The sequence below is a fragment of the Engystomops pustulosus genome, chromosome 2 (assembly GCF_040894005.1).
Source record: "Engystomops pustulosus chromosome 2, aEngPut4.maternal, whole genome shotgun sequence".
NCBI classification, from domain to species: domain Eukaryota; kingdom Metazoa; phylum Chordata; class Amphibia; order Anura; family Leptodactylidae; genus Engystomops; species Engystomops pustulosus.
The window spans coordinates 54,036,078-54,050,810 of NC_092412.1; the positions used below are offsets into that span (position 1 = coordinate 54,036,078).

Sequence of the window (14,733 nt, forward strand, 5' to 3'; positions counted from 1 at the left end):
GTTTATTAAATTGTTTAATAAAATATATGGCATTGTGTATATGTCTTTTTATTCACTATTCTCTACACTAGCGTCATATTAAATATTTTGTAATAACATATATGTATTCAGAATTAATGAATAGAAACAAATACAAATCAAAAATGAGTATATGATAAGACAGACAGATTGATGGATAGATGAAAAAAAAATACAAAAAATAATAAATGGATACATATGTGAGATAGATAGATAGATAGATAGATAGATAGATAGTCATACAGATAAATAGCTTTAGGTAATAGATAGATAAACAGATAGACTATCATTAGATCATGTCACATAGCTATAAACACAGATCCACTCATACACAAGTAATTACAGAACAGTTTTCAGCCTCTTGTTCAAGATCGCCACAAACAAATTGTACACAACCCTCGCAGTGTGAATAAAGGAAATTTAGAAGATTGTTATCGCAAGATCAAGTGCAATACAATCTGGTGCAATAATTCCAAGACTTATGTTACCAGCAAAGAATAAAGCAGGATGCAGAGAGCCTTTAATGTTGGATGGAGGGAAGGGGGTACCATCAATATAGACGTTTTAAGGTTGGTATGGGTTACACACGATATTATTGTTTAATCTCATGATCTAAGGGGTAGTCATCCTCCCAGGAGCTGCAGGGCTCCAGGAGCTCCTCACAGTAATGATGTATATACATTTACAGCTGGACACGGGGGATACTTTACACTAAATGGTTCTACTACTGCTATCATGGGTCCTTCTTCCACTATTTACTTATGAGCATAATAAACCTGATTAATTGGAAGTAAAAGAAATAAACTGATATCAGGATACCATCCCTCTCTTCTATACAGTGAGACAATGATCTCACGTGTATACAACTATATTGATCATGGGGGGAGGAGATAGCACTAGACCACCTTATGGTGTCAAATTTCTCAATCTGCATCTGTTTCAATGGCCTGATCTATATTGAGGCTATTAATATTTTATTATTATTGCCCCCACCCCCTTCCCTTCTCCATTGGCCCTTTGTCTGCAGCATTAGGTCCAATCTACCAGCCCTATAACAATGTATGAAGAGTCTATATACATTGTAAAGCCTCCAGGTTTAATGTATGAGGTTTGGTATTTATATTGTGCAATTAGATGAAAGCAGTTGTCCCATCGGGGGCTCTATTTAGGTTGATGAATTTTCTATATTTCTACTTTAATGATCCATGTTTATCATAATAGTAATTATTTTTAACTTTAAACAATATCCGGTCTCCTGGAGACTCTGCTTGTGGGTTTAATGGGTTTTTCCATAAAGAAAATAATGAACTGAATGATTTGATAGGAGGTAGAGTAATCTTCTATATTTTCTTGTTAACTTGAGAATTAATAAGGCTTCCACTTAATACTGGTCTATCTGTCTATCTATCTATCTATCTATCTATCTATCTATCTATCTATCTATCTGTCTATCTATCTACCATGCATTATCTATCTATCTACCTATCTATATTATCTATCTATCTATCTATCTATCTATCTATCTATCTATCTATCTATCTATCTATCTATCTATCTATCAACCTGTCCTTAAGGATTCGTATACTATCACAACATTTCCTTATATCATACAATAAAGACCGACGATATCTGGAGTTGGACAGGGAAAAAAATCATCTACTTTTTTTTCCCATGATCAAAGTTCAACGTCATCAATTGGCTTCGAAATCTGTAGGAAAAAACACACACAAAAAATACATTAAAAAACTAACAAAAAAAACCACAGTAAAAAGTGACAGTGATTTTAAGACCCAGTGTGTACACAATTCGCCAAATCACTCCAAGAACCAAGAAGGAAAAAACTTGGAAATGTAAAAGTTTCATGAAATTATTGCAAGGAAGAAAAAAAAAACTTCAAAGATAATAAATTATTCTCTAGTACTAAAATACAAAAAGGGGAAATAAAAATAGATAAGATGCCATAATAAGAACGCATCAAGTTCTCTGAGTCCTATAAATTAAAAAATAATGGTGTCCATACTAAATTTTTATCCTGGGCTTATAAATATGATGTGAATTTTCTTTGCTTACCATAAAACCAAACGATTTCTTCCAGACAGTTTTAGAAGTCAAAGCAACTAACACAAATAGAGGCCATAAAGTCTCAAATAGCTTTCTAAGGAAGCCAAATGGCGTCTGGAGTGAGGGTTTTACTGTTTTCTATAGGTGAAAGCCATATATAGTTTTAGGGTTTAGGCCAGCGGAAACTTGTCTGTGTTTTCACAAAAGAGGATCGTGAACTCCCAGCGAATCTCCAAGGTAAAGGCTCACAGGGTTTTATCTTCACTCATCATAGAACATATCTCTCTGTATATATTTATCTACTAACATATTAGGAGACATTGTTGTCGGGAGTCTTTACAGAAAACGCATGGCCAGAAATCTGGGTTGCTCAACTTGGCGTTGATTGAGTTGTCCTTGAGACAGGGAAGTATTCAGCCTTCTTCTAATTGTTTTCTTATTTTCTTTCTTTCATTCAGACCAGGACAGGGAGAGAAAAAAAAGCAAACAAACAGCCGACCAATATGGGACTACAGTCGTCGGATGAATAATTAGATTTTTTTTTTCCTTTTGTGTCAAAAGTGGATTTTTGGGTGTTAAAATTGAAGAGAGCAAAGTAGTTGTAGTAGTGTAGAAGTATTAGTGAGCAGATAGTTAAAGGACACGTGTACTACCTTAGTACTGTATAATCAATGATTATTAAATCTGTAGTATTGAATTAATGTAATTGTTTGCAATTTTAACACACACACACACACATACACACACACATATATATATATATATATATATATATATATATATATATATATATATATATATATATATTAGCTAGGTATGTGTATTGTATTTGGCAGCCGAGCCCTCCTGTTAATAGTATTTTCAGTAGACATATTAAGAATATTCTATTATTGTTATTATATACATAATATCTATATTGTAATACATTATTACTATACATTTCTGCAAAAAAAATATAGTAATACGAAGAAGTTATCCAGAATGGAACATTTCACATCTTGCTGCTATGGAAATCTATTTCTATACCTGCATCTATTAGACTTTAACAATGGGCACGGTCCTGGTGGCATTATATGCAGATTACAACCTGGCACAGCAATTATTGACACTGCAAAGCAAATCACTTCTGTACAGACTTGCAGATGGTCGTAGAAATCTGGATAAAAGATATTAAGAACACTTGGCTGATGTTAGAATAAAATGAGATGGATGCAGGGAGGAAGGGGGGGGGGCTGTACCTGTATTTGCATCCTACGAATAATAGGGTACAATAATAAGTATTGAAGTCATCATTTTGGTCTTTTAGCTGTATGGGGGTCTTGGGAGGGTAGAGATTGTAGAGAGAAGTTTGGTGTTTGTTTAGTTTAGGATATTTTAAGATAAGAAGTTGCTTCGGCACACGAGTGCAGTGATATATGGGGGTTATTTTGAGGTCCCCATGAATATTGGAGGGAAGAATAGGGTAAAAAGGGGCCTAATAGATAAAAGAGGATATGTGGGGTGTTCAGTGCTCTCTAGGTGGGTAAAACTTAAGAGAAATTAGGCTTTACCTCTGGAAGTGTCCTCTTCTCCCTAGACTTGCGATTGTTCATTGGTAAACAAAACTGCAGCGTTCTCTCCTTTGTTCAACTTGAAGGTGCCCGCTGCAGTACCGCACAATCGCTGATAGATGGCGCTCTTGCTCCACGCTCCTTCTGCAATTCCCCGACAACTTGACCCTTGTGACGTCACCCGCGTCTGAATCACCAAGGCCATTTTCAATCCTCATTGGCCTGGCAGTCACGTGGTGGGGCCAATGCCTGGATAATTATGGTGCTGATATTTTTCCCTAAAAAAAAAGATGTCAGCCTCTGGCTGTAGTATTCCTCTTTAAAAAGCCTCTCTGAAAATGTCATGTCCCAGCAATGTGACTCCTAACTCGTTTTTGATGGACTCTAGCTGCAGAGGAGACAATTATTCCTCCAACCAAGGGATGTATATGCAGTCTGGGAGCGATTTCAGCTGTGGGATGATGAGAAACTGTGGGATTGTCCCGTCTCTTTCCAAAAGGGATGAGGTGAATAACCCCAGCTTGTCTCTCAACTCTTACCCATCTTACCTATCTCAGCTGGACAATTGGTGTGACCCCAAAAATACTTATAGGATTGAGCAACCTGTTGCAAGGCAGCTTTCCTCCTGCTCCTTCCCCACCAATGTCAAGGAGGAGAATGTCTGCTGCATGTACAGCGCTGACAAGAGGGCAAAAAATGCCACAGAGGCTGCCCTCTACCCCAACCAGATGCCCGACTCCAGAGCTACCGACCATGAGGTGCCTGTGCCCAGCTACTACCGTGCCAGCCAAGGCTACACCATGGAGAAGAGCCACAATGCCAACGAGTTTGAGGCAAGTTTTGACAACAGGACGAGTCTGAATCCAAGAAGTGAAATCCTGGAGCAGCAGCAGCCACAAGCGGGGGGCAAGGTGGGGTTCCCCGAAAACACCAAGACGGATAACCAGACCTTGGCCACCAACTTGAGCACCAACCCCAGCAATACTGCTGCTAATGAGATCAAAACTGAGAGGAGCCTCCCAGCTGCCAAACTAGCAGCCCCAGAGACAGACAAGGAGATGGCCAAGAACACTGACACCAGCACTGACAACTCTGACAACGAAGCTAAAGGTAAGACACCTATTGCCCCAGTCACTGACCTGCATGGGGATCGCTACCCTGCCTGCACAGACCCCTGATCATAGAGCAAACAGAGGAAACAAAGTTATAATGAATATATGTATTGTAAATGCATTTCCCTGTGTGTCTTTTACTTTACACATGGTGTCAGATTATCTGCTGGTGGATGAGGTGGCTTGGATTGCTGGGATTTGCTGTGTTGTTCCATTCAGTGCCTACTTATAGTTCCTAATTTCTTGTCTATGAGTCTTTTATTTGTATTGAATGCTTTGGGGTACTATGTGTAAGTAGTTGTGTTAGGTAGGTAGATAGATAATAGATAGATACAAGCACATATGGATATATAGCTAGCAAAATAGATAGTAAAATAGATGCAAGCAATTATAGATATATAGTTGTTGCATAGATGGTCTATCTATCTATCTATCTATCTATCTATCTATCTATCTATCTATCTATCTCCTATCTATTTAGCCAACTATTTATCTCTGTATCTGTCTATCAATTTATCCAGCTACCTTAATGTATATATGTGTCCATATAAAGTCATTATATTTCTGTCTGATGTTTTCCATGAATGCCAATTTATATCTAGCCCATGTGTACATGTCACTCTTTTGTTTTAATGTCATAAGGAATTGTTTGTGATATATATATATATATATATATATATATATATATATATATATATATATATGTATATATATATATATATATATATATATATATATATATATATATATATATATATATGTACATACAATTTCTTACTATGGATTTGTGTGTGCTTTATACTTATAGACATCTAATGCATGGAAATGTTTACATTGAAGTGTATAAATGTATAAATGTCTTGTCCTTCATTTTTTTGTAGACTAAACTGTGAAAATAAAATAAGTTTGCATATAGTTAAGAGGCTGCAGTAAAGTAAATCCAGTATAATAGAGAATGGAGAGCAGCCATTCTTCTAGTAAACATTGTAGTAGTAATAGTAGAAGAGCACATCGTATGTTTATGTCTGCTGGAGATCTGAAAGCTTTTGGACTTGTTTAGATGAAGGTGCAGATTGCTGGACTTGTCCATGGAGGTTGTGGATTTTCACTGGTTAAAATGTTTATTTTATGTAGGTTTTTTTTTTCTTTAGTAAATGTATTCACTATATTTTGATTTAAAAACATGTAATTATTGCATACAACAAAGTCAAGTTTACCAAAACAGATTCATCAAAATCAAGTCAGTTTCCATTCCTGATCTGTTCCAGATGTTTTGTTAATTTGCTGGAAATTTGCATAAACACAATAGAAAATCCCGCATTTCGGGGCTTGTGTGGCCATTGTGACTGCTTTCTTGTGTTTCCGGTGTAGTTTTGGACTAGTTTGTTAGACTTTTGTGTGTCTTTCCTTGGCTGCTGTTATATTGTGGGTCATTTATTTGTTGTCTGTGTGCAGTCATTGCCTGCTGTGTAATGGTTTCCTTTGCTTTTATTCGTTGTTGTCCTCAAGTTGCTGTAAATGTTTGTCTCCTGGTGTAAAAAAAGGGCTTATTTCCTGCTCTAAAGTCATTGCTGCAAGCACACAACTGCAATGATACAATCTGCTCCTCTTATTTTATAACGTGATGATTGTTACAACTAAAAGATTGAGAAGATTGTAAGCCAGAGAATATCTGTAGCAAATATGTGACTCACATGGCAGCAGAGGGCTCATGCTTGGTGCCAGCTAATGCAGCAAAATAATGCTAGCACCTAAATATACCTAAATGTGCACAAATGTGAGCTGATAAGTGCACACATTTACCCATTCATTTATCATACTGATATATAAAGGCACTCATTCATGAATGTGCTCAAAATGTGCTCATACATGCATATATACACATACATGCACACGTGTAACATTTGTATTATTACAGATAATGTCCATTTTGTATGGATATAACTATATACACAGATAGGGAACATACATAAAATACACACAACTGAACCCAAGTCATACATTCACACACATGGACACAAATGCTGTTAGTACTTTATATCATAAACACATTTTAATACATATACACACCTAATGTGCAGATTTATATACAGATACTTCCTAATTTTTGGTATGTATACCATGAACTTGTTTGTAGCTCAGCAATGTTTTAAACCTTTTCAACAAGCATACTGGAAGAATACACACAACAAGTACACATGAAGGTCACACACATGTACGAGGAAGAACTTGCAAAGAAATGACTATTTACATACTTGCACTCATACAAATTATCTCCCTTGGGCTGATATCTTACATGCAGGTTTTGATGCAGTTTTTGGTGCAGTTTATTGAATCGAACTCGGGGTGGATAGAAAAAGAAGGAAACGGAAAGACTCATACGTTTGTACTTTTGTGTCCAGATCGTGTTTGGTGCAAATACTGAAGTAATAATAATAATAATAATAATAATAATAATAATAGCTGCATCAAAACTGAATGTATTATTCCAGGCATATTCTACTTACACGCTTAGGTCAGCCTGTCTGTTTCCATACATGTGCACACGTGGGGTGTTTGGCCATGTAAGCCATGATCACACCATCTGCCTCTACGTGTACTATAACAAAACATGATACACACAACCACTTTAAACCAACATCAATCTGCAAGAGAGATAAAACGGTAGATAATAAGATAAATAGATGGAAGAATATTTGGTGAAAGAAAGACAGAAAGAAAAAGATACAGAAAAAGGAAGGGAGAAAGAAAGTAAGAAAGAAAGAAAGAAAAAAAGAAAGAAAGAAAGATATGTGGAAATTTCAGTGTTTGTGTCATCAGAAAACTTGTGTATATTTATCTTATATTAAGGTTCAGTTATAAATGGATAGATAGATAGATAGATAGATAGATAGATAGATAGATAGATAGACAGATAGATGGCGCTTCACTGCATCTAAGCCAAATTGTGTATACATATGTACACACGCACAATATCACTTTCCATAATGTACTCTTTATAAAAATATATCGATACCTATCAGTGCAGTGGTGGCTATACACTTTCAGTAGTGTTTCAGAAGTGCAGCATTGTATAGAAGCCTAGAAGTCTTCTAGATGAATAGAAGATAGATAGACTAATATAGATAGATAGATAGATAGATAGATAGATAGAGAGAGAGAGAGAGAGAGAGAGAGATAGATGCTATAAATAAATGTACGTGGGATAGATAGATAGATAGATAGATAGATAGATAGATGCAATAAATTGATGTATATGGGATAGATAGATCTATAGATAGACACTAGATACCATTGCACTAAAGCAGAAGTGTATTATAGTATTCTCATTGTGGTACTCTTGTGTACACATGCACATAATGCACACTATCAGGAACTTTACTTTCTTCTCTGTACAATATATAGTAAAGTTAAATAAAGGTCAGTAGAGTGCCTATGGTGGGTCAGCTTTAAGAGAGAGAGAGAAAGGAAAAAATAAAGATAAAGGAAAAAGATAAGGAAAAAAATGTTTTAAAGAAACATTAAAAAAGAAGGAAAGAAATTAAAAAGATAGAAAGGACAAAAAAAGATAAAGATGTAAAGAATAAATGAATTAATGAAAGAAAGAAAGAAAGAAAGAAAGAAGACAGAGAGAAAGACAACGAATAGATAGAAAAAAGAAATAAGGACTAAAAATAGTCTGAGATAAAGATTGAAAAAGGAAGAAAAATAGAAAGCAAAAAAATGAGAGAAAGAAACTTCTGACTTCTGTATTGGTGCTTATGTGCTTAGTAGGTAAAGTACACATATAAAGAAAATGCCCACAAAATGTTAAGGATATTTCTGTTATTTACAATAAATAACAATACATATTTCCTGAGAAAGTTCCTGCACCCCATGCCCCATTGTGTGTGAGTGCCCCTGACGTGTGCCATGCAGCCAATGCTATAGAGCAGGATTGCCCTCAGGAGCCAAATTATAAAACAATGGCCTGAATGCAGCAAGGTCTTGCCTGGGCATGCGGCTTTTGTGCCCTGCTGGTGTGTGTACACATGTGCAGTGCCAGCTGTCCTGCATACATAGAGAGTATCTTCCTGTGAGCCCTTTCCTGGGATACTTATATCTAATATTATCTTTAACAGAGGATATAAAGGCAGAAAACGCTACAGGAAATTGGCTGACAGCTAAGAGTGGAAGAAAGAAAAGGTGTCCTTACACCAAGCATCAGACCTTGGAACTGGAGAAGGAATTCTTATTTAATATGTACTTGACCCGTGAGCGCCGCCTAGAGATTAGTAAGAGTATCAACTTAACAGACAGACAAGTGAAAATTTGGTTTCAAAACCGCAGGATGAAACTGAAGAAAATGAACAGAGAAAACCGGATTCGAGAACTGACATCAAATTTTAATTTCACCTAAAGGAAGGGGGGGGGGAAACTCATCTTAAAGGAGTCCTGAACCATCCCCTAGGGCCCACTCCTCCACCAATAAGACGACTCAAAGCTAAATAGCAAAGCATAATCCACACTTGTACATTTTCTAGGGTCATAAATGCATCGCTTTCAGATCCAGCAGGTAGCCAGTATGCCAGGCTAGGTGGCCCCTTCTCCCCTCGCCCACAGATTGTACATAAAACCGGCGTTTCAGTATAATGCATGATCCTATTATATATTGCATCCTTGTTTCTATGTCAAGATGGTCAGTGAGCCAGCTACTGAAATTGTATTTTAACTTATTTACTTCCAGCACAAAAAAATAACTCCAGAGACCTTTTTTTATCTCATTTACAATGCTTAAAAAATAAAAATAAAAAAAATCAATTATATCTATAAATATAAAAAGTACTAAAAAAATAAAGATAAAACCGACAACTTTGCTTTCTCTCCATCAATGTAACCTGTATATTGTATCCGTAACTCGAATGACAAAAAAAAAAGAAAAAAAAAATCGAATTTTAAATGTTTGTAAATGAGAATTTGCAGTGAAGTTATGAACTTAAGTACAAAAAAAATATATATAGAAATCTATATCTTATGCAGTTTCTTTATCTGGTCCACTGCATATTTAAAGAGAAGACAGTATTGATAATCCTTAAAGATTACATTTCTGGTGTCTGTTATTTAAATACACTCTGTATGTGTCATTTTTGCATGTATTTTCCTTTGTGGACATAAAAACAAAAAAACAAAATAAATTTCCTAGAACTGAGATTATTTGACTTGTTCTTGCAGTGCATTTCCATAGCAGCTTGGTCTCAGACATCAGCCATCTATCAGTCACTCTTTGCTCTTTATATCTCTATTTTTGGAGATTCTTCTTCTTATTGGGGGTCTTTTTTATCTTCTTAGAGGAGACCATCCTAGCTGGGAGAAGAGAAGTGAGGGAGCATAACGTTGATTTAAATATTATCCAGGTGACCACAATAAGTCAAGGTCATAAAACAGTAATGTCAGGACAGTCTTGCTAAAGCGGTGGAGGTGGATTTTATGATCTGCAAATATAATGTGCCGCGGCAGTAAAAGATGCATTTAAAGGTGACTCCAGAAGAGGGAAGGGACTCATAGTCTGTGCTGCAATCTTTGGATACACACTACTTATGGCTTTGGGTGCTCTTTTTAAGAAAGAATCAAGCACTGTACATGGCAAGGAATAGACAAGCAGGACAAAGGGATCGCATCTCTGCACTATGGCTACACACACCAAGGTAAGACTGCATGTTTCTTATTTACTATCTGATTGTAGTAATGGAGTTGTGCAAGCTTCTTACACTGCATTATGTGGCTTTGCAGAGTTTTGCTGTATTTATTATTGATTTACTGTCTATAAGATGGAGTTGTATAGAATGAGCATAGCCTTGTGGATTGTGGACTGCTTTCTATTGATGTTGAACAGTATCATAATGATATTGCTTTGCCTTTTTTTCCCTCTGGTTGTTTTCTGTCTCTACGAGGCTTGGATAGGAAGCATCCGAGCAATGACAGGTTAAATGCAGGGATCCAGAGATTGTGAGATGCCTTCTCCTATCACTTCACGATGGGATTGAGATACCTTGTTAAATGAGTTGGATATCTGAGCACTGGGGAGGGATAAGAGGGGTGGGGGGGCTTTGGATGAGCACATCCCTTTTCCTTATTAAGGGTTTGTAAATGGAAGAGATGAAAATCTGGCAATGGCTGTGAGGCTGCCCTGAGCATAGACTGAGGACTGTGCACTGCTGAGGAGGGAGATGCCAGCATTTACACCCATTTCTTCTCTTTTATTTATGTTTTGCTCCCTCCTCTTCTTTATCCGACAAGGGATTGTGGATGTTGCATCTTGTCACCCAGCTGATCCGTGGTTTAGGTAGTTTCATGTTGTTGGGATGGACTGTTTTAACGCGGCAACAAGAAACTGCCTTAATTACGTCAGTTCGTCTTCATCAAGGACAACGATTTCCTTTAATTCTCTGCAAGGGTCTTCCTAAGAGGGCGAGGGAACAGATCCTCTAAGGATGTCAGTGCCCTAGAAGTAACAGGAGACAAACCCCTCTAAAGATGCCAGTGCCCTAGAAGTAACAGAAGGGAACCCCTCTAAGGATGCCAGTGCCATAGAAGTAACAGGAGGGAGCCCCTTTAAGGATGCCAATTCCCCAGCAGTAATGGGAGGGAGCCCCTCTACGGATACCAGTGCCCCAGAAGTAACAGGAGGGAGCCCCTCTAAGGTTACCAGTGCCCCAGAAGTAACAGGAGGGAGCCCCTCTAAGGTTACCAGTGCCCCAGAAGTAACAGGAGTGAGCCCCTCTAAGGATGCCAGTGCCCCAGCAGTAATGGGAGGGGGCCCTCTAAAAATACCACTGCCCCAGAAGTAATAGAGGGAAGCCATCTCTAAGGATTTCAGTGCCCCTGAAGTAACAGGATGGAGACCCTCTAAGGTTGCCAGTGCCCAGATGTAACCAGAGGGAGCCCCTGTAAGGATGCCAGTACCAGGGAAGGAAGCGGGGTGCCCAAACAAGGATGCCCTTGCCGGGGAAGAAAAGGGAGTGTGCCCGGATAAGGATACCACTGCCAGGGAAGGAAGGGGAGTGTGCCCAGATAAGGATGCCAGTGTCCGAGAAGGAAGGGGATAAGGATACCCGTCCCCGGGAAGGATGAGAAGGAAGCAGGGAATCCAGAATCTCAGCCCAGGCTTTCTGGCTGTATCTAATTTGCTCTCCTTGCCATTGTTTCTTGACAGAATGAGGCTCCTTAGAAGATTGTGGCCAGACAAAAGGACTCTTCCTTCAGATATCCTATTAAATAATTTAGCTATATAGGCTCTAAACCTGAGCACAATGACAGAGTGGTGTTCCTGGCAGTGAGAACAGGAGGTTGCCTTTACAATGAGCTGTTAAATGCTTCATTTCGTGACTCCTTGAGGAAATGGGGGGTTTATGTTGGGATCTAATATTTCCATGTAAATCACAGACTGGGCCATCTGAAGCATTATGGAATCGGATCCCCAATACACCTTATATGATCTATTATCATGTTACCATTTTAAAAACCCTACAAATGACCAGACTGTTGCAGACAGCAACTATGTTCTGATCGGCCATTATGTTCAGTGTTATGTATACCCTGCAGTCCTTTGCTTATTCTCTTCCAGATGCAATTACTTTCATCCAAGGAATAAAACAGGCGAAAAAAAAATAAAAATAAGACAATTGATTTAACAGCTGGATCCCATAGAGTTATAACATATTTCTCAACTTTTAAGAGTCCCATCTTTATTCTATGTAGAACATATGGATTCAATGTAATTAAGTTTCTGAGAAATTCCCTCTACATGTGCACTATGGAGAATCGCATGTTTATGAATATTATATCCTCAATAACTTCCTTTCATGGTTCCACAAAAAAAAAGCTATGTCAAGTGAATGCATCCAACATCAAAACACTCCAAATGAAATACATTATACAGAATATGTAACACTCACCAGTATCTAGGAATATTACCTAAAATTACAGATAGCGCACATGTACCTGACCCGACAGCAAACTATATCAAATGCATTATCAACCATATACATTTATTTAATGTATGTATGCATCAAACTATATATCTATGCACAGTATAAGAACTAAAAATATACATTCACATAATATAAATGGAAAACACTACAAACCCATAGCACCTTGTTTTGGTATCTATATATTCCTAAATAAGAATACTAGAACACTATCTATCTATCTATCTATCTATCTATCTATCTATCTATCTATCTATCTATCTATCTATCTTTCATTCTGTAACCAGAAAAATACACACACATAAATACCAAGCGGGGTCAAAAACACTATAAAATGAGCATGAAGCATTTTTTTTTATTTTGATATTTTCATAGTAAACTTTATAAAACACTATCGATACATGAGCAAAAATACCAATAGTCATTGATGCAAATATGTTGCATATCTCAGTGCTGATGACACCACATCATGATGTTAAGATAACATAGGTTGCCGCATAACCTACATCCAGACAATGTATATATATATATATATATATATATATATATATATATATATATATACATATACATATATACAGAGAAATAGGAGGTTAATATACACAAACAAAATCTGATTGTTGATTTCCCAGAACGATTTTGGAAGATTGCGAATAGATAGTATAGATTGCTGAGCTTCAGTATATGGGATTTGTTTCAAGTACATAAGGATAGTCTTCAGTATGGACTTGGTTTCCAGTATATGAGGTTGGTCTGCAGTATATGGACTTGGTTCTCGATTCATTTGACCTGTGCTTTGTATATCTCGTCTCTTTATTATGTAGGCTTTACTGAAATGTATATATTTTGGTTTATATTCGTTTTTTTAAATTGTTTAGCACGTGCCATTTTGCCAATATTGTTTGCCCTTTTTTTTAGGAGATGAAATATTTTACATTGCACTGATATTTCTCCCCAGGATGGTCTATTCTTCATTCACTCAGGAACGTGTGAAAGGTCTCAGGGCCTGTAGCCTACATGTAGAGGTTTAGCATTCCTTACAGTCTGTAGAGGACATCCTTAGGCTCCTTAGTCGTTTTGCATGATGCTTTGCTTGACGTGAGAAATACATGTGTGTTCATATAATAGTTGTGTGGCACAAATCCATCCAGCATGTTGGATTCCAATTCCTTCCAAGAATATTGTATTCTACAGTTTAATCTGAAAGTCGAAAATATGTGTTAGTATTGACTCCAGTTGTGATATAGATGCAGTCTACATGTATGAATATAAAAACATGTATCCAAACATGTGTAGGCACGGATGCAACATAAAAAACACACACCATGTACATTAATATATATATATATATATATATATATATATATATATATATATATATTTCTCTCTCAAGAGGGGCAGTCAACACAATTGTGATATAAATTACAAAATAAAATTAAATATTCACTACAGAAAGATGCAAGAATTTACGTGAAAAGAATATAAATATATAAAGAACTTAATATAGTACAGACACACATAAACGTATAAAATATATCTGTTATGTATATTATACTACTTTCAGCTACCAATACCATTGTCATTGTGTCTGCAACATATAGAAATGGAATCCAAGAAAACAAAATATACATTATCGTTCTTTTACACAGAAGATTGTTTTTGTGTTACACCCCCAAAAAAATATGCATAGAAAATATTCTACATATGTATAAAACAATATAGATGATTGCAAATAGCAAATTAGTAAGAGTGTATTAGTAAATAGTCTCATATTTATTAGCAAAATACACAAACAAAAATCAGACTATACACATAGAAACATAAACATGAATAGTTGGATAGACGATGCCAAAAAGAGATAGATAGATTGATAGATAGATAGATAGATAGATAGATAGATAGATAGATAGATAGATGATTAGATGATAGATAGATAGATAGATAGATAGATAGATAGATAGATGAAGAACAGATAAACCAAGAAAATTAACCCAATTAAATAATGATGAGACCAAACAACCATAC

The 14,733-nt window shown here is 36.5% G+C and overlaps 1 protein-coding gene across 1 annotated transcript; it reads left to right on the forward strand.

The window, feature by feature from the left end:
• Positions 1-3,870: 3,870 nt before the first annotated feature.
• HOXC10 (homeobox C10) lies at positions 3,871-9,931 on the forward strand. The gene is made up of 2 exons (XM_072133009.1): positions 3,871-4,739; positions 8,863-9,931. Exons 1-2 carry the CDS (start codon positions 3,968-3,970, stop codon positions 9,138-9,140), a joined length of 1,050 nt encoding a protein of 349 aa, XP_071989110.1. The 5' UTR covers positions 3,871-3,967; the 3' UTR covers positions 9,141-9,931.
• Positions 9,932-14,733: the final 4,802 nt, after the last annotated feature.

Excerpts from the sequence above, each read along its gene's own strand:
- HOXC10 (XM_072133009.1), top strand. The coding sequence starts at position 3,968 with ATGTCATGTCCCAGCAATGTGACTCCTAACTCGTTTTTGATGGACTCT. Across the intron at positions 4,740-8,862 it reads CTCTGACAACGAAGCTAAAG|AGGATATAAAGGCAGAAAAC; the intron begins GTAAGACACCTA and ends TATCTTTAACAG.